The 26,182-nt window shown below is 39.9% G+C and overlaps 1 protein-coding gene across 10 annotated transcripts in view; it reads left to right on the top strand.

The window, feature by feature from the left end:
- The first annotated feature begins 1,742 nt into the window (after positions 1–1,742).
- The window catches only part of LOC106645189 (uncharacterized), a 59,306-nt gene continuing 34,866 nt past the window's right edge, over positions 1,743–26,182 (top strand). For 6 of the 10 annotated variants that reach the window (XM_089592765.1, XM_089592762.1, XM_089592753.1 and 3 more), the window contains exons 1-17: positions 1,743–2,127; positions 14,009–14,110; positions 14,275–14,407; positions 14,565–14,728; positions 14,898–15,053; positions 15,333–15,461; positions 15,580–15,777; positions 16,146–16,442; positions 16,747–16,944; positions 17,142–17,288; positions 17,363–17,512; positions 17,731–17,871; positions 17,967–18,122; positions 18,221–18,319; positions 18,490–18,687; positions 18,765–18,948; positions 21,587–21,691. In XM_089592765.1, the coding sequence (XP_089448891.1) occupies positions 1,855–2,127; positions 14,009–14,110; positions 14,275–14,407; positions 14,565–14,728; positions 14,898–15,053; positions 15,333–15,461; positions 15,580–15,777; positions 16,146–16,442; positions 16,747–16,944; positions 17,142–17,288; positions 17,363–17,512; positions 17,731–17,871; positions 17,967–18,122; positions 18,221–18,319; positions 18,490–18,687; positions 18,765–18,948; positions 21,587–21,691 (2,830 nt within the window). In that variant the 5' untranslated portion in view covers positions 1,743–1,854. Of the gene's footprint in view, positions 2,128–14,008; positions 14,111–14,274; positions 14,408–14,564; positions 14,729–14,897; positions 15,054–15,332; positions 15,462–15,579; positions 15,778–16,145; positions 16,443–16,746; positions 16,945–17,141; positions 17,289–17,362; positions 17,513–17,730; positions 17,872–17,966; positions 18,123–18,220; positions 18,320–18,489; positions 18,688–18,764; positions 18,949–21,586; positions 21,692–25,255; positions 25,418–25,810; positions 25,979–26,182 lie in introns of those variants that run through there. The other 4 variants (XM_089592760.1, XM_089592755.1, XM_089592769.1 and 1 more) reach the window with 3 other exon arrangements.

Raw genomic sequence — 26,182 nt, 5'->3', positions numbered from 1 at the left:
GCCCTAATACCTACTATATAGGTATTAGCAGTTGAAAGAAAAGGGGATAACTGGCTCTGGACTAAAGAGGAGACAGTTTGGTTGTACATACATGATAAAAGAGCTAGACAGCCCAAACTTTTAGGGGACAAATATAAGTAGTTCTGCGCTAAAAAAAAAAAGAACTGTTTCGCTATCAGGAATACATTTTTAAGGTAGGACGATGCAGCTCTTGACATTAAAATCACTGTACCTACAATTGTACAATTTTAGAGCCGACGCATCCTCTCTTTTTACCTTCGAATCATTATTCCTTTCAACTTTCTTCAAAGATGACGATACAAAACTAAAGGTACCAGTTTTTACAGCTCCAGTAGTGTATCATATAGATATATAATAATGTAAAGCGAATGCGTTTACCGTTTACCATCATTTTATCACACGAATGCACCACGTATGTATGTACGGATGTACCTGGTCGCCTCAGGCAGATGTCGCCTCGGATCTTTTGAAGCTCGTATATCGTATAGCCTCGTAGCAGTCGTATTGTAGGTATAGCGTAAAGCGTCGCGGCTCGCGGTAGTATAGGCACTAAGGCACTAGGCAGTTTTGTTCGGTCTTCGGTCAGGCCTGCAGACTTTGTGCAGGACTGGTTCTTATATACCAGTGGTGAGTGGGCACTCCGGACAGTAGTGCTTCCAATTCTACGCGATTGTGTATTCATATTTTCCCCCTTTATTTTTATCGTCGCAATAAGGCAAAGAAAGTTTTAAAGGGCCCACTTTCGGCACAAGACCAGGGCCAGTTTTTGTTGTATTGCTGCATTACGTGCGGATGTACATTGCATTTATAAATAAAAAAAAAAATAAAAAAAAAACGGAGTAACAATAACAGCAAATATATACTTAAAGCCAAAAGTTATTCCGTGCAGTTATCGTCGCTGCAACTAATAACACAAGCAGAAGACGAGATTTGAGGCGTGTGTATTAGGTATACATATATATGGATGGTGACTCCGAACTCCAAAATTCGGAGCTCGTATTCACTTATTCAGTTCGGACGCGATCTTCATCTCTCACGTTCTCGACGTCCTTGCAGCGTGAGTGTGAACAAGTGAACAATTACAGCAGCAACAACAAGAAAAATAATAATAGTAGGCCCAAACAAATAGATTCTTTACACGCATAAGTGCCTCTGACGCGTAGGCCTAACTTGCAGTGATCGACGGTCGCCGGGTACTTTTTGTACATCATATACCTGCCTATCAGGAGCATCGGGGGTGGTCGCTGCCGCAGCACACCAAAGTACCCAACAGCCAGCCAACAATCAAGGCAAAAGGCTCTCTCGCGCGTCTTCGTCCCCCACCGTCACTGCCGCCCCGCCGCCGCATCGATATAAAACTACATTACAACTGGGGCGTCTGCACCGACGCTGACACCACAGCTGGCTCTGCTGCTTATACTTTACTGGAGCCGTTCACTCATTTTTTTTTTTTTTTTTTTTTTTCTTCTCAACGGCGTGTAACATAGCGTGTTAACAATAAATAAATAAATAACAAAAGAGCTGGAGCATCAGTGAACGACAAGACCCCGTGCCCGAGAGACATGCCTTCCCCCTGCGTGCCCTTGCTGTAGTTGCCCTCGTTGGCTTGTCGCCCATATATAATATCATATACACAGTGCATCCAAACGCATACAAGTGTATATATATATATATATATTATATAGAGTCGAGTTGCACAGAGGGAGAGGAAAGATAAGCGAAAGAGAGAGGAAGCAGGAGCAGCGCGTAGATTGATCGGGGCGAAAGGGTGGCCGAGCTGTGCCCTCAAGAGCGGCAGCCGCAGCTAGTACTGCAGGGTGGGCCGGGTCCAGGATGACCGGGAAGGAGAGGAAGGTCGCTACCGCGGCTCCCAACGCTAATAATACCACTACCACTGGGAACAACAACAACAACAACAATAACAATAACAACGCCGCCAACCTAACCTCGAGTGGGGGCGGCGGCGGCAACAACAACGAACATCGGCCGCCGAACAACAACGAGCAGGGCGGCCTCGAGGTCAGCCAGCAGAACGGCGGTCCGATGGAAAAGGCGCCGGTCGTTGCCGGGACCAATGTCGAGACTCTGCCCCGTACTGGCAAACAGGTACCTATAACCTACTTATGATGATGATCTATATCCCATCGGAACCAGCCCCTTTCCTTCAACAGATATACAACACTCCGCTTATAATACAATATAAGCTTTCATCCTTTGCGGGGAGCTTGCAAAGACCTTCAGCCATTTTACGCTCCTGTTTTTTTTTTTTTTTTTTGTTTTTTTCTCAATTGTCCTTCCCTCCGCCTCCGCTTCTTTTTTACCGTGTGCCTCCTGTCACCGAAAAAATCGATCCTTGTTGTGCATCGTATACTTATATCTATATACCTCTCTCTCTCTCTCTCTGTGACACCTTTTATTTGTCTGGCTTTTCTGCAGATCGACTTTACTACTCCACCCCCTTTTTCCCTCGTTGTCTATATAGCACAAGCTTTTTAAATTACCTATACTTACTCTCGCGTTGCGCTTTTAACACAACTTAAAGTAGGTGAAATGCCTATACTTATATGTTTAAAGTGAGTAGAAAAAAGAAAGAAAGAAACTGATGGCATAATTTTTTTGCTCAATATATATGTATAGTATGTGATACCGTTTCTTACTATACAAAACATAAATTTTTTCTCGACAAAGCAGTAGTAATATTAGATGATACACGTACCCTATATTAAGTATGTGTAGCCATTGGCGCCGTGAAAGGCATCCATAAAAAGCACGACTGCAAAGTCGTATGTAACAACCAACGCTTAAGTACGGGCACGGCACAATTCACCAAATGTATTGTTAAAACTTTGTTGGAATTTTCATCGTGAAAAATGTCATCATTTGCGTGAGAAAAGAGATTGAACATAAAAAATACACGATTCGAATCTCTCCAACTTGTGCGGCAATATCGAATCATGTCAAGTCTCCATTTCACGTTCGATTCTCCTTTTGGATCCGATAGGTACTGAGGTACTGGATGTATCAACATTGCGCATCCATTAGTATATATAGGTACTTACTTAAGAAATCAATCAAGCATGGTATACCTATTACCTTTTCAGATGTACGGGGTAGCAAACACAATAGTCGAGAGAAAATTTACTGCAACTCGAGTGAACTATTATTATTATTATTGTTATTACTTTACTTCTAATAATTAAAGTACTTGTAAAACCAATCGAGCATCACTATTATTATTAATAAGAAATACCGGGTTATCGCTTCAATCTTTGTGTATATGTTTACGTATTTTTGCGCGTATACACGCCGCGCGGTTGTTACCTTGACATTAGGCAATGCTACGCCCGAGACACCTTTATCAGAGAGCAGATGTATATTACACACACTTATCTTGCAGTGGATTTGAAAATTCAGCATTTGGAAAAGTGCCAGTATGATGCATCATCGGAGCTACAGCTTATAGTTAAATCGAAAACCGCGCTCCCATTATAAATCGTGATCTCGATTAATGTATACATTGATTTTTACGTGGCTATTTAATGTCTGTATGTATTAAATGAGTTTTCAAATTGTATATATACCAATACCACAATATGAAAGCAAAACGTTTGTGATTTTTTCAGAAAATCGAACGTTGACTGTTTTTTGTTTCGCTACTTTGCCCATCAGGAGTAGGTATGCGCAGTGCTTAGATTAAGAATGTTTACAAGTATATAACGAATTGATTGTTATTTTAAATCACCACCGATGGTAATGACTTTCCGATTCGTCTGTCAAAGTATCCTATCTATACACACACGTACATGCTATGTAGTCAAAATGTCTTCACATGCCGAGAAATGCCGCTATTTTCGTACAACATACAGTACACTAAAAATATCCACGTGCGAGACTCTCCGGCATTCTTCTTGTCTCTCTTCTACACAGGACTCGGCTCTTTTTCGTTTTCGCTATCTAATCTAACTCTGTCCCTCTCTCTCTCTCTCTCTCCTTTTTTACACTTTGCTTGTTTTTGATACTCATACTTTTCTTTTTTTTTTCAATTCTTTCCGTTAGTTTTTTAAATTTAATCATGTGGGAGAAATAAATGTTCGTGCGTGCATGATGCGTTACATTGTTATCATTGCCATCATCAAACGGATCGAGCAATTTTAAAGCAGCTGGTGTTTGCCGTATAAGAAACGATAGCTAGCACGTTTTAGCAGAGAAGAGAAAACAAAGGGTAGGCTTTAATGTCTTTCTCATGTAGGTACTTTCGTGATGAGCGTCATTTCTGAAGGTTATTTTTTCTTTCCACTGCACAAGATATTATGTACATATGTACTTACCTGCGTTCATTAATAATGTGTGCGTGTGTATATATACGTATGTTATACGCTCGTTTATTCATTAATTTCGAGTGTCAAGGAAAAAAGGAAGGTGTCGGCGGCGCGAGTAACGGGACGCACGTGTAGGTTGTTTTGTATACATATAAATGTGTAGGGTAACACCGCGCCTTTTCACCACATATTCATTAAATTTATGCACGGCATATCGCGTATCCCATATTTGAATCCTAATTTTATACACACCACAGGCATTTCGAATCCAGGAGCACCGATGCTAAAATAATTAACAAAATCTTCGGAACGAGCAAGACCACGGCGCTGATTAAAATTCGCACGGCGTGAGGTCAAATTATTTATATTCCAAACGCCAACCGCACTACTCAAGTATAAAATGTGGATATAGCTATATAACACACGGCGATGGAGCGTAAGGTGTGAGGCCGGAAGTGGTGTGTCTCTTTTAGCCGATTAAAACAATAAATATGGGAACCGAGCAGCAAGCAAGAGAGGGGAGAAAAAGTACCCAAGTGTTGTGACACAGAATAAGTATTTCATATTTAATGAAAAAAGTACCTGTAATATCACGCGGTCGCTCATTTATTGGGATGCTGTTTATTATCCGCCGTGTCACATCCCACGCAAACCGATACACCGCCTTTTGTAAATATACCCTTTTGCAAAAGTTGAGTTTCCGGGAAATCGATTATTTTCGCAATGCAGCTTTATATACAACTCACATAATTGTGTATCCATTTGTTGGGGAAAAAAAAAAAAAAAAAAAAAAAAACTAATACGAGACTAATTATTTTTGCGTGATTCGGTCCCCTGCGTGCGTACAGCACGGCTCGAATGAACAAAAAGGTAAGGTGGGTAATAAGATGCATGCATGCGAGAGAAATAATTAGCCGGTGAAAAAGAAAAGCAACGCGAAGACAAGGCGTGCTGTATATTGGCATGAGTTGTACTGAATAGGGCACACTTGCATCGACCCGTGTATAACCTATACAAACGCGTGTACTTATTAGCGTAATTTGTAATTTTTTTTTTTTTTTTTTAAATGTACAAGTTTATAGGCACGTATACATACGCTTACTGAAAGCTCAAAACGGCTTATCTACTCGTGCGAATAGATTACAATGATATCTATCAATTCATATAATCTTTTTTTTTACCAACGAATGTACAACCTATAGTATCTATTTACATTGCACTTGTGCACTGCGTGCATGTTTACTTAGAGGTACTAACAGAACGTACAATTAATATGTAGACATCCGGCATGACTTTTATTTTTTTTTTTTTTCATTTGTTGCTGTTTTTTTCCACATTTGGTTTTTCCAGATTAGGTAAGAGCGCATCATCAGACTGAACATAATACTCATATACATACAACACGTACTCGGTATTGAATGGTAGTACAATTATGTTTCAGGTGTGAGAACAATGTCACACAGGTACAACTTACCTTACACCTTATTCCTTCATTATTTTAACAATCATCAACAACGTAGTAATATCTTGAACTGAGAATACCTATATGTACATATTATGTATTATCTGCCGTATGATCGTATAGCTATTATCGCGTGATGCCTCGTAAGCCATGATAGATATACCTATGATGAGCCAATCACTCGTAAACGCTCAAACACGTATACATTGTAACGCGAGGTAGAAGTTAATGTGTCAATGAACGGTTATATAGGAGAGAAACGTCATATATTACGTTATAATAGTATAGTTAGCTCACGTTTGGTATTACTTGTATAATTATTATTTATATTACGCGTTACGTATAATTATATGTCCGATTACGCGTTAACGTGTGATAAGTAAATCAAGTCATTTTACGCGCTGTACCAATCACGGCTCTCTCGCGCGCTCCACCACCACGTGTGTATATACGTGTGAATGGGAGAGAGTTTCGTTCATTGGGCCCAAACATAATAAATTAGCGCCGATGATTTGTCAAGCGCTATTTATGTATGCTTGTATATATTATACGTATACTGATACTCTCGTGTCGCGATAACATCGTGAATTCTCAGCGTGAACGGGAGGGCGCGGGGGTGGGGATTCATTATACTTGTACGTTGTGTACCAATCACCGCCCAAATAAAAGAGGAAGCCCTCCACTCGTGAGACACTAGCTCGTGTAAGTATAATTTGTTGATACATATGTATACAGTTGCCAATAGACGTGCCCCTGTGTGTGTATTGTAAGAGACAGTGCCGCTACTTATGTATATATATTACAATAGGCATTGGTGAGCTTTAAAAAAAAAAAATAAAAAAAAAGAAAACATCATTATGGTTCATTAGAACTTGTAAGGCTGTTCAGAGATTACTTTTTTATATATTACTTGCCCAACTTTTGTCATTCCCCGACGCTGCAGATTAATCAGAATATCTGCATGTGTATATAGTATTTAAAGCAACAGTCATGTATTTTCATAAGGGCATACAACAGCATATATTATAATATTACATATATCAGAGTATCCAATGAGTTTTCAGAATCGCGTTGCGTGCATGATGTGCTATTCGTGGTAAATATTGTCAAAGTTAAGAGTCACCATCAACGAATAGAAAAAAAAAAAATTTGTTGGCGTTGATGAATAGGTGGATTTCGATTGAGCAAGCACCTATTTGTGCATATATTATATGTTCGTATAACCTTATGCACTTGTATATAATTATACTTAATATGAAATAATGGAACTTGTAAAGGATATTACATAGGCATATATAACTTTTTGTTCAAGTGGAGTTGAAAAGGTCAGTTGATTGCTTGACAAAAAGACATAAGAGAGAGAGAGAGAGAGAGAGGGGCTGAGGTCAGTCAAGTTTTTCTTGTACTATCGGGGCGGTTACAATAAATCTTGACCTCATACATGTCTTTGGCTGTACGCGTATGGGTATCATTACATTTAGGGATGTTAGTTGATGTAGATTATGATAGAGCAAGTTGATTGAGGGACACCAGTAATTAGGCATTGTATGATCAGGAAGAAGAGAAAGCGAGAGGAGCCAACACCGCGGGAAGACTGACACGGCGATCCGGCTCTTTTTCACTCCTAGCTGCTCTCAAATTCGCGAGGAAGAAAGTGATATATGACGCGTAATACACCTCTACCTCCTCACTTGCGTCTTATGCAACACGTAGACACACGCGCGCTGTTCTCCACCTCCCTGACACTCCCCTTTGACACGACTATCCACCGAACGGAATATACCTACTTTACTTACATGTACACGTGTACAAAAGCATCATCAGCTCTACCGAGAGGGAGACTTTGCTGCGCAGCTACTCACGTTTCCACCTACTATCCACGCACCGCTATGTAATAGTGGTCCGTCCCTATTGTCCTTCTTCATCGTGCGATATAGCCTATATGTCTCTTCTTTCACGGCTCGTTCAAAAAAAAAAAAAAAAAAAAGGGGTGGATGCAACTGTAATACGCCGGTATATGTATTATATACAGCTTACAACGTCGAACCCTCTCTCTCTTCTGGTGCTCCATCTTTTATCTTAGGTGTTAAGTACCATAGTGCTTCCTCTGCGCAACTTGAGAAGTTTGCTCCTCTGAGTATAATATATGTATATATTGTAAATATATACACCACCACGTAATACTCTATATAAGTTGAACGTGCATGCTTTCACCCCCCCCCCTCCCCAGTCATCTCGAAAAATCTAATCAACTTTGCGCGTCTTTTGAAAATTGAATTGATAGCGCTCGGTATAAGTACGCCACGTATTTATTTTGGCGCAGCGTGTCGGAGGATCGACGGAGCAAAAATCACACTTCGTTGAAATATTTTTATAACTGGCCATCGTCGGGAGGCTGAGCGGGTCATCATCTACAACATTAGCAGCGAGGCCAACGAGGGGTGGGCTCCACGCGGACTTACAACTTTGCCTGTAACAAGTGCTATGCTGTAGTATGACGTCAAAGCCGAAAAAAAATAATGTTTACGTCAGCCGGTCACAATTTTTCACTGAAGCCCCGATTTTGCCACAATGTGCCGGATGACATTAATAATCCCGGCAAGTGATCCTCTCGTTACATCACACACGTACAAGTTACAATACTATTATACTCTGCCACGTGTTTCTCTCTGTACGCGTATAATATGTTTATATGTGCCATTGAGGATGTACGAGTATAATATATCATTATGTTGAGAGAGAGAGAGACGAACAGTTATACTGTCTGCCCGGCGAAGGACAAAAATCACAGTACATACAAAGACGCAATCGCACAATGAAAGGCGAAAGCGGAAGCGGCTCAAAGTAAGTACACAGTATACAGAGAAGGTTAAGGCAAAGGTGGCCTCCCGCTACACCTACAATGGTTCTATGCTTGTCGACTGTCTTGTTTGATACAATATTCATGAATTGAAATTTTTTCCAATAATCCGTTCGTCGATTAAAATGGAGAAAAATGATGAGCAACGTCACATCGGGCTGATGATGTACTTGTGCTGGTCAATCAAGAGCAATCAGTTGGTTTTCATTGGAAATAGTATTCATAACTATGATGTCCAGCTACGTCGAAAATCATCACGATCAACTTTAGTCTCTACGAAGTCTGCAGCTGATATAAATCATACGTTATTATTTCTTACGCCCAAAGCATTAAAATGCAAATACTTTAATTTACATCGAGTATATGCTCCTCCAATGGTACGCTGTAAATTAAAAAAAAAAAAATTTTTTTGTGACTTTTGATGCTAAAAACATTGTGCGAGGTCCTTTTGATATGCTTCATTTGCATATCGTGCACGCTACCAAATTTTACGATCGGCGTAACCGTCCCATAATATATGTTAAATGCTGTAACTTCTACCATGTACATGATGAAATTTCTTAAAATTTGAGTATACTTCCACATTCCTAAATGTACGGTGTAAAATAATTTTTTTTTTTTTTTTTTACTTCAGTTTCAGTTTTTCCTCTGTCTGGATAACGTGCATGAGGAAATGCATGTGTATACCGATATGTAGAGATCTGATGTACAACAGTTGTTGTACATACACGTATACGTACGTATTTGATCGATTCCACAAAAAAAACTTTGGTGAGACTGAAAATCGAAAAAGTCTTCTTCGCGAAAGCGCGAAAGATTTTCATCAACATTTTTGAGAGCACACGTCAAAATTAAAAAAAAAAAAAAAACTCCGAACTAGAATTTTGGTGTGGAAATTTTCTCGTACCTATAACAGGCACTACGAAGTAAATATATCGCGAACTTCGCGCATTAAAAAAAAAATTGCTCTACATGGCACACTATGAGTTTAGCATAATTACGTAGATGACAATAAATTTAATCATCTCTGTCGGCCTTGCAGTAATCCCGTACTTCGTACACGCGTTGGGAACATGCGTGATCACACACATTCAGCTATACTCTTGCTGTGTTGGGCTGTCTCCTCATTGACGGGAAAATAAGTATGATGCGTGTACCACGCAAGTGTGAGAAATAACAGGTTTTAACTTTTTTTTTTTTTTTTTTTTTTTAGCACAACAACGAGATAACTGTTTGCGGTACCTGCGCATAATTAGACACTGTTCTGAATGGAACGGATGAACAATAATGTTTGTGCCCGAGTACAGGGTTTTCAAAATGCCGACCCGTGCGATCGCGGGTGATTATCGAAAAATTAAACCGATTGTCGAGTACAACTTTCTTGAAAGTAAAACAAAAACAAATGTTTGGATTACTATATAATCACTTACCGCACAAATGTTTGGGACAACCAAAAGTGTTTGTTTTTTATGTTATCATTCGATTCTCGGTATTTATATGAGGATAAACGCTCGAGTCAACTTATGAACATAGTCACTCTTGTTTTACAGCGTATTTATAAATATTTTCATACGTACATGTATGTATATTTTTATGTCTTGAACTTGAAAAATAATATTGTATGTTTCGTGTGAAGAAAAAATGTATTAAATTTAGTTGAGTAACGGTGCGTATGTATATAATATATACTTTTGGTCCGCGAGTGAAAATATTTTAAATGATGCACGTCGCCACGTGAGAGCGCAAAATTGTCGGGGATAATAACATATTGAGAAAAAAAAAAAAAAAAAAAAAAAAAGAACCCTATTATGATCCAACACACATCCTATTGAACTACTACATAAATATATACACACGCACGTAGCCGATGTAATATCTTTTTATCATAGATAGGTACTTGTATACAGGATACGATAGACGTGATTCTCCGAGGCTTTCGGTGCGATGCCCGAACATCTGTCTCTCTCTATAGAGATATATCTTGTATGCGACACTTGAGCCAACGACCTATCCCCCGCTGCTTCCGTCTCACCTCACCTCATATATATATATACATGCACCCGGCGACTTATTTAACCGCGCGAGCGTCCGCCGAATTATATATTTAAGATCCGCTCCCTCCTCCTCCTCCCATTCATTCTAGCTCCAGTGATTATACTTGCAGAGACGATGAGCTTGTACACCTACCCTCCGCTTGTACCTAAGTAACCGGCCGCTCTCTCGGAATCTCGATCGAGCCGAGGGCCGCGAGACACGAGCTTTTCTAAGCGCCCAGACTCTCTTAGGTACATATGTATAGGATGCTGGGCAAACAAGCCGGCCTCGGCGCTTATATTTATTACTACTTGGCATCGCGGGAATCTCGCAAAGACAAAAGTGCTACATTTCCCTTCCGATGGATATAGGTACAGCTATAGATATAATATAATATATCCTTTCACCATAATATGTACAATATACATTGCACCTGTACGTTACGTGCTCTCTGATACCGCATCGGGACCATCATCAGAGGAACAACAGTATATTTATGTAAGTTGAGGATGAAAGTACCTACTTGTACATATATAGGTACACAATTAGTTGAGCAACGCAATAACAACCATCAGTGAAAGGTCGTTGCACGCGCAAAAATAATGACTCGTTCTGGGCTGACTTTGGAATAAATTAACCTTGTGGCTGGTGCCTTACAAAATGTTCGTTTGTTGCCCATAAGGACGTTACAAAAATGATCAGTTGAAACAATAAGCGCTATAGAAAGAAGAATCAATGGCCATCGGAATGTTTATGTGTTATGAAAAACAAAAAAAATCCATTTTATTTCGGGGATTGAAAATTATTATTATCATTATTATCCTTTACCTTTAAAGTTAATGTAAAGTGTAGTTTAATGTATGTACAGCGTACTCCGTGTTACATACGATATGCACCCCCTCCCGTGCACGGTTACTTTTAATTTTAACTCATCAAAATACGTGCATCACCATATATACGTATACATCTCATGTATAAATATGTACAATGCTGCTTCTATTTTTGTCATTGTTGTTTGGTTTGAGACTCTCCCTCTCCCGCTTGGTCTTTCTCTTGTAGGAAATAATAAACACTGTACATTTATAATCCGTCTCTGTTTTTTGTTTAATAATAACACGAACCCACCGAAATAGATTCTTTCATACATCTTCTAAGTATATGCTTGTTCGCGTGTGAACATACATAGTTTTACACGTTCTATTGCTTACTGCAGGTATGTTGCAGTCAATGAGACAAAGAATACTGTACTTACGAACGTGAGGACTGTTGGGAAAAAAAAAAAAAAAAAAAAAAAAAAAAAAAAATTCTGATAAAAAGTACCCAAACATTTATATAGTTTTTGACACTATGGGGTAAAACGGGTATACATTGCTTGCCCCTATAATGCTTCTCTTGGCGATGGAGATGACGCATCGGTATACACAGAAAAAACTATGTTATACTTTTAAACGCGAGGGAGGAAAGCATTATTCGATAGCGCGAAGGAAGGTGGTTTTGAAAAAGAAAAAAAAAAAGTATATTTATACACGTATAATCTCTTCGCGCTACGGTTGCGTAATGCATAGCAAATATTTTAAGTTTCTGTTTGTACAATTGTTCATGGGTACCTAAGTATGTCTAATCTATATGTAATCTCTGCAACACTACATGCATATGCGCTACAATAAAACGATGTTTTCAAGTTTCACGCCACTTATCTCATGTACAACAACGAATTTCTCAAGTCTGGCTACAATAACATCTACTCACATGTAATGTCGGTGTAATTATATGTATGTGATGCGGAAAAACAAGTGCATACATTTTAAGATTCAGCGAAAAGAAATATAGACTAATTTCAAAGAGCCCAAAGTTCATTTTTATGAAAAAAAAAAAAAAAAAAAATTGTCGCGCATACTTATATTAAATATATTGCGCTACCCTTGATTGCCCCTATTCGGCGATGTTTATATATGTATACAAGTAAGAGACATATACACATGAGCATTAGTTTATACCGCGACCGAACTGTCACGCGTGTACGAAGCGGCAGTATAGGCAGCAGGAGGCAGGTAAAAAAAAAAAAAAAAAAAATAAAAAAAAATTATAAATGAGCACGCGTGTGTACGTATAGATTGGGTTGACGCATCGGTGCCCATTATTTTATTATGACGCATGTAACAGGCATGTGGCCGGAAAGGGAAACCGAATTTCGGAGGGTGGGGGGTGTATATATATTTTGTAGGGTGGAACAGGAGCTGTTTTACGATCCAACAGGAGCCAAAGAGAGCGGAAGAGAGGGCGAGCGGCAGGAAAGGAGGGTGGACGCGAAAACAGGGGTGGGTGCGGTGGTGGAGGGAATAACTACTGCGAATATATTATATCGATCGGATCGCGTTGCACGGTGTACATATTTATATATGTATATAGCGCACGAGATGCGTGCTGTTGTGTTATTACGTGCTAAAGCGCGATTTACGATTTTTAGACGAGGTATAGGTATAATATACATATTTTTGCGGACCTTACCTCTATTGGGTTGTATGGGTGCGTGTGTACACGCGGCAGATTTTATATACACCATCCTGGTTTATTGGTATATACCTATATATGATGACAAGTACTTTACTCGTATATATCTATACATGCTCGCAGAGCGTTTTTTCGCTGTGATGCTAGAGTCAGCACAATGCGATCCCGTTAGCTTGAAAAATTCCGTTTGCCTGATTATTAAACAAGTCATGCAATCGTAGCGCAACTCTATATGTATATGCACACAGACGTGCTCTCTCTCTCTCTCTCTCTGCGGTATATTTTTCTCGAGAGAGTACTTGTATATATGCATATAATATTAAGTATACTTCGGAACGACTGGTCAGCCGCGGAACCGTCAAACTCACCGTCCTGTCGCACCACCCATGCAGTTACTATTATACCTAATCACCTTCTTCATACACCTATATATACATTTGGGTTGGAAAGTCTACGATGTATAGGTCAACAAATAATACTTGGTCCGTTCAACAAATAATGAACGTTTCATTTGACTTTGCACATCACTGTATAGGTACTATAATTATGTATCCTATATAATTATGTCTATACATGACCCTTCTTCGGGCAAACACGCGTATACAGCTATACTCGCAACAAAAATATCAAACTGTAATATTGTCACCTAAACAATATTTTATTTACTCTCACGTATACCCATACACACATTGGTCATCTAATCCAACAGCGAGCTTATACATATTAATTTTGTCGTTGTCCGACTGATTTATTTTGATGCAAAAGTATAATTAGTGTATATATCTGTATTTGTCGTTACAGGGGGATCCGAGCACGGCGTTCCTGCGAGCCGCAAGGGCAGGACACCTCGAAAAGGTCCTCGAGTACCTCGACTCCGGCGTTGACATCAACACTTCCAATTCGGTAAAACTTTTGGCGTTTGCGATTCTTTCTTCCACCAATCGCTGCACATCATTATATCACAGTCACGCTCTGTCATTTAAAAGAAACGATGAGAAAAAAAAAACAAAAAAAAAAAAAAAAAAAAAAAACAGCGAAACCTGAAATGTTGTTTTACTTGTTTGCAGAATGGACTGAATGCTTTGCACTTGGCAGCGAAAGACGGACACTTGAAAATAGTGAAAGAACTGTTGTCGCGCGGAGCGACTGTCGATGCCGCGACGAAAAAGGGAAACACCGCTCTGCACATTGCATCTCTTGGTGAGTGTGTGCATGTTGTTCTCCTGAAATTCATAAATTTTGCCCGTTACGGTCCTTCTAGTCCCACATCCTTTACAATTTTCCTCATGGCCAAACATAAGCTGCCTTCAAGGTAATTGTCAACCAACATAGTAAACACTAATCGACTGAATCACAGCTGGTCAAGAGGAGGTCGTGCAGCTGCTCGTTCAGCGGGGAGCCTCGGTTAACGCACAATCCCAAAATGGGTTCACCCCACTGTACATGGCTGCCCAAGAGAACCACGACTCTGTCGTCAAATTCCTTCTGGGCAAGGGAGCCAATCAAACTCTCGCCACGGAGGTGCGTGTTCAATGGCATTTGTTTTTGTACATATTTGTCGCATGCCGATCTCCCGTGTTGATTCATTGTTAACCGATCGATTAAAAAATCGAACGAATAAATGAAAAAAAAGGACCCTTCAAAGTGATCGATTGTAGGAACCTATGTGTACATGGCAAAATGTTTGCAGGATGGTTTCACGCCGCTGGCCGTTGCCATGCAGCAGGGACACGACAAGGTGGTCGCGATTCTCCTGGAAAACGACACGAGAGGCAAGTTTCGACTGCCAGCCTTACACATAGCCGCGAAAAAAGACGACTGCAAGGCTGCCGCTCTACTTTTACAGGTGCGTCAGTGCGCGCTCTCGAATGAAAGCGAGCCTTTTACGTCCTTACTTCTTCTTCTTCTTCTTCTTCTTTACACGTGTGTTTGTGTAGGGTACCTACACCTATAAGTATTTTGATGCTCGGTGAGCGCGATGCTGTTGTCCCCTCGCCTCTGTGATGATGCGACACTGTATAACTGGATACGGTGTCGGATGTGCCCCGATTTTTCACTTTATTTTCATCGAGATGTAATTAATCGTTAAAATGTTTTTTTTTTTTCTTTCTTTTTTTCTCGACAGAACAATCACAATCCCGATGTGACGTCGAAAAGTGGATTCACGCCTCTTCACATAGCGAGCCACTACGGCAATGACCGCGTCGCTTCCTTGCTCTACGACAAAGGAGCGGACGTGAACTTTGCCGCCAAGGTCAGTAGGCGAGCGTCGATCAATGAATCCCCTCTACCACTCCCACCCCCCCCCTTCTACTTTTATTACATTTGCATCGATGTATTTAATTAATCGCCGCTCTCTCTCCTCCGTGTAGCACAACATCACTCCGATGCACGTGGCTGCCAAGTGGGGCAAAATTAAAATGGTCAACCTTCTGATAAGCAAGGGGGCGAACATCGAGGCAAAAACCAGGGACGGGCTCACGCCTCTGCACTGCGCGGCTCGTTCCGGGCACCACGAAGTCGTCGACATCCTCATTGAGAAGGGAGCTCCGATCGGCTTGAAGACCAAAGTACATTTTCTTTCCCCGCCGCCGTCGCTCTTGTTGTCTATTTTTTTTTTTTCCACTTATATGTTTATTTTGTAATTATCAACTGTTTGCCACTTGGATCGATGCTTGCTTGATAATGCACCCGCGGTATCGCCAAACGAGTTTGTTTTTTGGCTAATTAGGTAAACGTGTGCAATAACTGTAAAAATCAAGACGATCGACATTGACATTACAGTACGCAACGGTGACGGTAAAAAAAAAAAAAAAAGTAGTATTTGTTTACGTGCGAGCCCGTAGATAATGTAAATGAATGAATGAATGAATGAATGAAAAATCCACGTAGCGTTGAGCTTATAGCTGAGCCGATTGGCTTGAATTAAATCCTATAGAACGGCTTGGCGCCTCTACACATGGCCAGTCAGGGTGACCACGTGGACGCAGCCCGAATTTTGTTGTACCACCGAGCCCCGGTCGACGAAGTGACGGTGGACTACCTCACTGCCTTGCACGTAGCCGCCCACTGCGGCCACGTGCGCGTGGCCAAATTACTCTTGGACAGAAACGCGGATCCCAACGCCCGGGCTTTGAACGGTTTCACGCCTCTTCACATTGCTTGCAAAAAGAATCGAATCAAAGTCGTCGAGCTACTCCTAAAGCACAAGGCCAGCATCGAAGCGACCACGGAGGTGCGTTCGTCTACCACTTGGCTTATCATGAATAACACGTACCATACACCCACAATCCCCGTCCTCTTGGCCATGTATACACGCACAATTATCCCACACGAAGAAACATTTATTTACACGCTTTCCTACTGATTCATTTCCTCAAATCCCTCATCAGTTCTCTCGTCTTCCTGAAAGAAAGAAACAAAATTTCAACCATGGAGGAGAACTCGTGATAAAATTATTGCCATATGTTTCAATATGTATTATTGCCAATTTGCGTAAAAAATTTGTTTGTAAACGTAAATTCATGATCCTTGCTCAGTCCGGCTTGACGCCTCTGCACGTCGCTAGTTTCATGGGCTGCATGAACATCGTCATTTACTTATTGCAACACGAAGCTAGTCCAGACATACCTACGGTACGAGGTGAAACGCCTCTCCATTTAGCCGCGAGAGCGAATCAGACTGATATTATTAGGATACTCTTGAGGAACGGAGCGCAAGTAGATGCTCGAGCTAGGGTAGGTTGTCAAAGCTGTAAGCTCCATCTCTGTATCTCTCAGTTTTCCTCCTCGCGCGTGGAACTTGCTACATCATGCCACGCGAGGGGAGAAAAACTGAGTTGTTTTTTTACGTCATCACTGGCTACCCGATAACGTGAGCCAACTGTAACGTTATGTATTTACTTATACTTATCGTTGAACTTGTTGCCGAGTAGGAAGAACAGACTCCACTCCACGTGGCCAGCAGGATGGGCAACGTGGACATAGTCATGCTTCTGCTGCAACACGGAGCCGACGTGGACGCGACCACACAAGACTTGTACACGCCTCTGCACATAGCAGCGAAGGAGGGCCAGGAAGAAGTAAGACTCGCTTACCTTGCATTTTCATGTATTTCGGTTTATGCTTATCTCTGTCGTACTTGTGTGTTCGACAGGTGGCTTCCGTCCTTCTCGAGAACGGGGCCTCCCTCACGGCAACCACGAAAAAAGGTTTTACACCGCTTCATTTGGCCTCCAAATACGGCAACATGAACGTGGCCCGGCTTTTACTACAGAAGAACGCCCCGGTTGACGCTCAGGGCAAGGTATGTCGCGCAAATTTCAAAAGGCTCGATTTCTACTGTAAACAAAAAGTAACATTTTGATTATAAATTTTAATAAAGAGTCAAATTGCTTTCCGATTAATTCCGTAAAACTGTGCCGATCAGCACAAATATATTTTACATAGTTCGATAAATCATATATATGTAAACCAAATGGTAATTTAACGCCCATAAATAATGCTCGATTCTCATTTCTACAGAATGGAGTGACTCCGCTCTACGTATCGTCCCACTACGATCATCAGAACGTGGCGTTACTTCTCCTCGACAAGGGTGCCTCGCCTCACGCCATGGCCAAAAATGGCCACACACCGCTGCACATTGCTGCCCGCAAAAATCAGGCAAGTTCATATTACACGTACTACCGGTTACTCGTTGAATTATATATAAAACCGATTAACCGATTCATTTTACTTTCTTTGCTCTTGCCGCACAGATGGATATAGCCACAACTTTACTGGAATACGGCGCTAAAGCGAACGCCGAGTCGAAAGCGGGCTTTACGCCACTCCATTTGAGCGCTCAAGAAGGCCACACAGACATGTCGACTTTGCTTATAGAGCACAAAGCTGACACCAATCATAAAGCCAAGGTTTGCAAACACATTCTTTTTTTTTTTTTTTTTTTTTACATCAACCCTGCATATACCGTTCCAATGTCTCTTGTTAACAAATTACAATTTGGCTTTAGAACGGTCTCACGCCTCTCCACTTGTGCGCCCAAGAAGATAGGGTCAATGTTGCTTCCATTCTTGTGAAAAACGGCGCCCAGGTCGATGCAAAAACAAAGGTAAACATACACACGTGATGTAATCGCGATAATAACAAACCCAATCATTAAAAATCACAATGGCCCAGCTCAGTTGTTTATTTGTCTGAACAAGCAGTATGAATTTACATAATGTGCGTTAAGTAGTTAAGTGATGGTTTGTAATCTCCCATGCGATGCTTTTATTTAAGGCTGGTTACACGCCGCTTCACGTGGCGGCTCATTTCGGTCAAGCAGCCATGGTTCGATTTCTACTGAGCTCCGGCGCATCTGTCGACAGCAGCACCAGTGCAGGGTACACACCTTTGCATCAAGCGGCTCAACAGGGCCACACGCTAGTTATAAATTTACTTCTAGAGAGTGAGGCTCAGCCAAATGCTCTCACGAACGTAAGCTTGCACACTTTTTTCCCTTTTGACAATTTTTCTTGCCATCGCCTTTTATATCTTTTTTTTGTTCATTATAGAGTAATCAAACGGCTCTAGATATCGCTCAGAAACTTGGATACATAACGGTAGTAGAAACATTGAAAGTTGTTACAGAAACTGTCATAATTACCACCCATACGTTAACTATTGAAGAAAAATACAAAGTCCAAGCTCCGGAATCTATGCAAGAAACTTTCATGAGCGACAGCGAAGATGAAGGTGGTAAGTTACATCTATTGGTTTCTCACTTCTACCGTCAATACATTCAATTTCGTTGTTTGCTAATATCTGACTTTATAAATATGTTGTTAAATACACTGTTCCCAATATCGAATGCGCATCAAAATAGTAAGGCATGTTATATCTGAAAATGGCACCGTCTTTTAAGTTTCTTTGGCTTGACACATTTTATTTGTTTAATTTACCAACCACACAACAAATACTCAATAGTCTTTTTCTACTGCGAGCGACGGATAAAACAATTTTCTCTCATTTAATCATAGAAAAAAATAACGTTTTGATAGGTCTACCAGTAAAATATTATTGGAATAATCTGTTTGTATTTTATAAAATAAAAATACTCAATGGCATCATTCTGGAATGCCTTTGGTACTATTCATCATTTTAATAATTTTAAATGTCCGTCGATCGATTCAACTACTTAGTTATATAAAAGAAAATAAGTTTTTTACATTTAAGAATCATCGGTATTTTTATTCTTTTTTTCTCTATTTGCGCGATAGCAATGGAAATATTTCATATTTAAAATTACAATTATTTCGATGTCTCGAAAATATTAAACAATCGAACTGTCCAGAATGTTTCAATAAAGTAACAGTAACAGCGACAATACAGGTAGTTTTTGTAGAGTTTGTGTATAAACTGAGATTCAAAATATTTTTGGACCCTATCATTTAAATCGGCTTTATATCTAAAACGTATAGCATCAAATTATTTGTATTTTTGATGATTTGACGTATGTTGATCTTTTTCGAATTTTGTGCATTTTTTTTCGAGTTTTTGTCAACCTTTTCAGCTCATTATTATCGTGAACAAAAGTGACACCTTAAAATGATGTGCGAAACATTGCTGGTATAGTGTGGAATCGTCCTGACGTATAAATCTCGTCAGACGAGATTTTTGTTTTTTCTCTTTTGAAATTTTGAGATGATCATGAGGACTTCTCCCGCATTTTCTCATCAAAAATTCACAAAATTTTCGAAATTTTTTTTTACGAGTTCGTTGAACTTCTCTAATGCAGGAATCGTGCCAAAAAATGATCAGTTTTAGTATACTGTACATGACAAATATTTCATTAATCCAATAAAAATTAGATTAAATAGGTAATAGTGCTCTCATCGTGGCAGAGATTTCTGAAAATTTAGTCATTTTGATACACGCTCAAAATTGAGTGCAAAAATCATCACGTTGTCAAATACCTTTTTATTTATTAGTATAGTTATTAAAAAGTTGTATAGCATTGGAAAATGGATTTAGATGCTATACGCCGATACCCACGACATTTTGTACATGTATGTACAAGAAAACGGGAAATCCACGAAAGATTACTTTATGTGGAACAGACCTGTTTTTGATCCCGAAAACGATACGATCAATCTCGCTCCTGTACAAACATACCTATATACTTTAGCATGTAAGGCGTTAACGTTGAGCTTTTATTCGAGGAATCGAGTAATTATTTTTCTTAGAAATAAAGCACACGCCAATAGTTTTAGATAGTAAAATCAAATGCACGAATGATCATTATTATTTTTAGACGTTACTGTTAGACTATACATATCATTGTTACTTGGATATCACGCATTTGAAGCATTTTAATTACCACACGCAAATAATTATTTTATATCGAACACTGTCCATGAAGGTGGATCCACCGAGATGGGACCGACCGTTTGTTGTTTTTTGGATTCACGATGTTGCTTTGCCTCAAATATTTAACTCGTAAAAATAATGAACGAGTACGAAAATATTTGATCTTTTCAAACGTTGTTTTAGTATGGGATTTTTTAAATATATAAGTAGAAAGTGATAAAATAAGTGTTTGAGACCAATACAAAAATTTCACTTATGTTTCACCAGTGGCTCGAATGATTGTCCAAACAGTGAAACCTTATTTTCCATATTTTGTCATTTTTTTTTTTTTTTTTTTTTTTTTTTTTCTTACAAAAGATATACTTTATCCAAAATTCATCAAACCACAACACGCAAATAAAGCTATTTCCAACTCAAAGCCGGTGGATCCCCTTAAATCAAGTCACGTTTATTCGTGTACTGCATCCGCGGAAATTTATCATTCCCCGAAATTAAATGACCAATTATCATCAGCCCGAATTTCATATTCCGAGAAATCTTAATACCGCGAACCAAATACAAGTTTGTAGTATATATATACACCCATACCACATTTATAATATTTCCGCAGGTGTACGTATGCGCTTGGTTTTATTTTGGCGAGATGTGTTTATGTTGTTGGCTTTGCGTATATTATTATACATTTAGACAAAAAAGAGCATGCGCTTGTGACAGTCGGTTCACTTGGTTGCTACGTTCAGAACAATGATCCGAATGAATAGCCGAGACTATACGATAAATTTTTTTGATTGAAAAAAAATAAAATAAAAATTGAAATTAGTAACCAGGTGGAGTGGAGGCAGAAAATCCAAACAACGCTCGAGAGCAAAGTTGCGGAGAGTAAAAATAAGAAAGATAAAAAAAAAAAAAAAAATGGAATGAGCAAAGGCATGAGGAGAGAAATGAAAAAAGAAAAATTATTTTTGGGGGGCAAGTTTTTGATAAAAGGCAGTGTTTCATGGGGTGACGTGCGATTGTGTATATATAGGTGGCGATGAGATCGGCATGGCGGCCATGAATGTGTACGGGCAACCGCCTCACGCGCAACACGTGTACCTCCCCTCCTACAACCACGGCCAAATGACCTACACTCGTAAGTTCTCTCTCTCTCTCTCTCTCTTTCTTTCTGTCAGTGATTTCTTTTCTCTCTTTTTTTTTACACTTCACATTGCGCTTCCGTACACACATTGGCAATCACGTTAGTTTTTGTTGCTTCCAAAAACTTTTATCAAACATTTATCATTTGTTGTATGCAATAAGTATCCAACCGTGAGCACTTTCATCGGCAGCATACGCATCGATATATTTATTTTCTTTTTCGCCCAGCATCATCTCCTTGAACTCACTCTCTTGTTATGTTATATTATGTAATACAGGTATACAAGCGTTGATTGTTAGTTGGTAATAAAAAAAAAAAAAAAAAACAATCAATGCATTATTCTACAGCTATTTGTTGCACGCTTACGTTAACGCGTACAATAGTCAATCTAAGCGCTGATGGCTACAATCGTCTCGATGAGCGGAAGCGTCGAAAAATGAATTCTTTGTCTTTTCTTTTCCATCTTTTGTTTTTATCGAGTGCTAGTAGTACAATGAAAAAAGATACCCCCGCTGTGCGGAGATGCGATGGAAAATCCGAAAAAGCATGTTAAAAAAAAACAACGTTAGGCGTACATCGAGAAATGTGTAGGTACTGATAAAAGTTAAATATAATACATGTACACCCAGCAATTGGGTGAGCGAGGAGAATTATTCTTGAAAAGTGACGGAACAGATGAAACGTGTTAATCCAACTCGACGATGAATTTACCAATGACAGCGAACGCCGGTAATTTCAATGTCCTCTCTCTCTCTCACTGTACCACCTGTAACGTGCCGTAAACACGTTGGATTGCTTTTGACAAGCATGTACAGCTGAAAAAAATCGATCAACCAAATGAAGAAATAAAAAAAAGCTCAACAAGGAAAAATAGTACATCGGTAATAATAGCGCAGTGACGGAATAACAGGAGGTGCTTACGAACAGAAAAATAACGTGATCTAGTAGCGTCGACGATTCGCCTCTGACCCTTGCAACTGTATACATATATTAATGCATATACCTATGTGGACGAGCCATACAAGTATAACAAGTGAGAGCATTCAAGTGTTCAACCGCTCGTTGTACAAGTATGTGAATCCGATTTTATTCCCGACGAAGCTCCGACAAAGACCAGCGGAGCTTATATATATACATACAAGTAAGAGCATCGTCGTCATCGTTGATGTACGCGTTACGTAATCGCGCAAAAACGCCTGATGATGTACTACGTACGCTCTCGCAAGTCGGCAAAACGAGAGATAATGGGACGTTCGTGCATCAGCGAGACCCGCCATCACCAGACGTGGTACATGTACTTATATGCCCACACTTGCTGTACACGGTACATGGTAGTGCAAAGACCAAGTCCTACCCGAGACTATTATCGTTTATTTCTATTTTGAGGAATGATACAATTGATGCACTATGCAAACAATCAAAGCGCGCACAGGCTCACAAGGAAGCTATACTCGCATCCTGCTTCCATTGTTCTCTTTGGGAAATGGTGGAAGGGGGGGGGGCTGCAAATCGGCGGGTAACAATATTCTCGTTGATTATATTGTACGGATGTACGTGCAGGATTTTCGTGGGGCCGAATGTACTTTAAGTTGGAAATATATACATGCTTCCCGAAGAGTATATATACCGATCTTAATTGAATCTCTACTATAGTCGTTGAAGAACAAGTGTAATATTTGGTCAAAATATGGCGAAAAATCGTCAAACTACAACTCATTTCGGTGGTTTTTACAATTTGATATCAGTCAGCTTTACGCGCCTGAGAAATTGAATAATCATTATTTTGTGGGCTCGGGCTATTAATTGACAAATAAATGCTCCTGAATTTTATGAATACCGATCAAGTTAAGAAATCGATCGAACCAGCGACAATCAAACGAGTTTTCTCCAAATTTTAATCAAGAACTTCGTATTCAATCTTTATGTTTTACGTTTGCCAAGTGCGATTATGTTTTTCGATTGTTAACCAACATTTGATTTTAATCAAACAACTACAATCAAATGATTAAGTGATATTAAATGCGTCGCTTCAAAAATGTTTAGAATGGATGATTTTTAAGTCTAAAAAAAAAAAAAAAAATTCTCTACCACTGAGGAAAATATAGGGGTATAAGAAAGTACTAATGCGACTAAATCAGCCTTTCCAGAGCTTAAAAAAGAAAAGTACATATTTTTAGAGCTTTGTAATGAAAGTGTCAAAACGAAAAATGGAATCATAACGTTTCTCAAGTTTTTGCTGTACCTATATTGATTTAAGCTTATTAATTCGATCCAAATTGTTTATTCATTTATTTTTTTTATACAAAATGTGACTGGTGATGAAAAATGGGTCACGCTAAAATGTCGACGAGATACATGTATTTTGCCTTCCGTAAAATTTCATAAAAAAATAATATTGTACACGTGATAATACACAAGCGGAATAGTTACACTGTACGATTACTTTGCACTTGACTTGACTTCTCTGTACTGGGGCGTCTTCCTTCCCCACCCCCCGTTCCTTCTCCGTCATCAACACTATTTTACGTCGTCTTGGAGCGCAACTCGGACGCTCATATCTTTGCAATTTTTCCATATCGCCCTTCTTCAAAGGCCACGCACTACTTAACTGTGATGGCCATCGCTAAATTTTTCTTATTTTCTCGAAGCATATTGATTTACAACCTACCGAGATAACGTCAATAGTATTAAATTTTTGTTTCTCAAACTAAAGAGAAAATCCAAACGAACGATGAACCGTTTCATCAATTCAAGGAGGTTCCTATATCATTGTCTTAAGCCTTTATTTTCATCCATATTTAGTTTAGTTTCACTCAAATCTGGGATTATGGGATTATTGTGGTGAAAAGCAACTAAATCGAAAGAAAAGTTATTGAGAAATAGTTCAAGGTATTCCCTTACTTCCATAAACTGACAGATATTGTGTTCCAAACGTGCAAAATATCATTGAATGTAAAAAAAAAAAGTATTATTCCCAATTAATTTTACGTATTCAATTATATCGAAGTAAGGCCTAAAAACTTCCTTGGGACAACTTGGCTCATTTATCGTAAGCATCAAATGGGAATAATCACGAAGGAATGGCAACGTAGATGTATATGCATATATATGTAAGCACATAACAATGAGCCATCAGGTCGCGTAGATTGATTCCGTAGGCAATCGTGCGGAGATCTACACGCGCTCGATTCGTCCAGTTTCCTAGTACCCCTGCATGTATAACTTATTGCTCAATCGGTCGGAAGCTGGAGAGGGACCGAGTCGCGCATAATTAAGTAACAAAAGGAGAGGGAGACAACACACCTGTGCCCATCCGAGACAGCAGAGATGATATTATATTATTCGAAATCGATGGCATAAGTATTGTTGTGTATAGTATACGCGACGGCAACTCCAGTCTGCTTGCTATATACACGAGCTCGTACCTGTAATATGCAACACATGTGCCGGCCTGCGCTAACATATCAGCGAAACAACTCTGAGCGAATATATATACGTACATGTATACGCACGCGTGCACAAACGTATACGTTGTATAGTTGCGCAATTACCTTGACTACTCAATCTACGCCGTCCAGCCTTGTCCCGCGGTTCAAGTTTCACAATAAGTATATACCAGCTCCACTGCAGTCCGCGGCTCCCGACTCGCCAAAATAGTCAGCATCTGCAGTACGTAAGCTCCAGCGACATCAGCAGCAACAACATTATCAGCTCTAGCTGGTATACATATATTATTGTATATACATATATATCATATACGCGTATCATGTATAGCGATAGTCGCATATATATATATAAATGGCACGCGTAGCCAGTGGCAGATCGCCCGCGTCGTCGTCCCCTCCCATCAGCAACCCGGAAAGCTCGCCTAATACATATACATACAACGTAGATCGAGAGAGAGAGAGCGGGTGAGCTTCACACGGGGGATTGGCGGGAATGTACTCGAGTGTTTCTATTATAAAGCCGCGGATGTGTCCGAGCCGAGCAAAGCTGCTTTTCGCCGTCGCTTAGTTGGTCACGGTGTCGCGGATCGCGAGGATTGGCCGATCGGCAACGACGGTTTTTCGGAAACAGTGTACCGATTGTATACCCATAGGTGCATACATACCTACAATAGACATATGCCGTCCGAGGAGCCGACGACGATGCAAGATCGCCTGCAGAGGAGAAGGAAGAAGAAGAAGAATAGCAGTTACGATAAGCCGGAGAAAGATCGGCACGGGGCCGCGAAAATGGCGTGCTGTGGGTGCGCGCACAATCGAAACAGCGACATTCCATGTGAGCGAGCTTCGATGCCAAAGGGAAATCAAATCAGATAGAGCACGCATATAAATTATATATAGATATATAGATATATATATGCACCATCGCGATTAAATATACCTGTGTGCACCGGGACGCCGACACAGCCGAGTTCAAGTTCGCGGGCCTCGTATTCTCTTTTCTTTCCCTCGCGATCGCGGCACCTGCTGCAGCTTTTTC

This window comes from Copidosoma floridanum, unplaced genomic scaffold (assembly GCF_036245765.1).
Source record: "Copidosoma floridanum isolate Cflo_tuat_1 unplaced genomic scaffold, Cflo_Japanese_pri ptg000001l, whole genome shotgun sequence".
Lineage (NCBI taxonomy): Eukaryota > Metazoa > Arthropoda > Insecta > Hymenoptera > Encyrtidae > Copidosoma > Copidosoma floridanum.
This window is presented reverse-complemented; position numbering and strand designations above follow the sequence as displayed.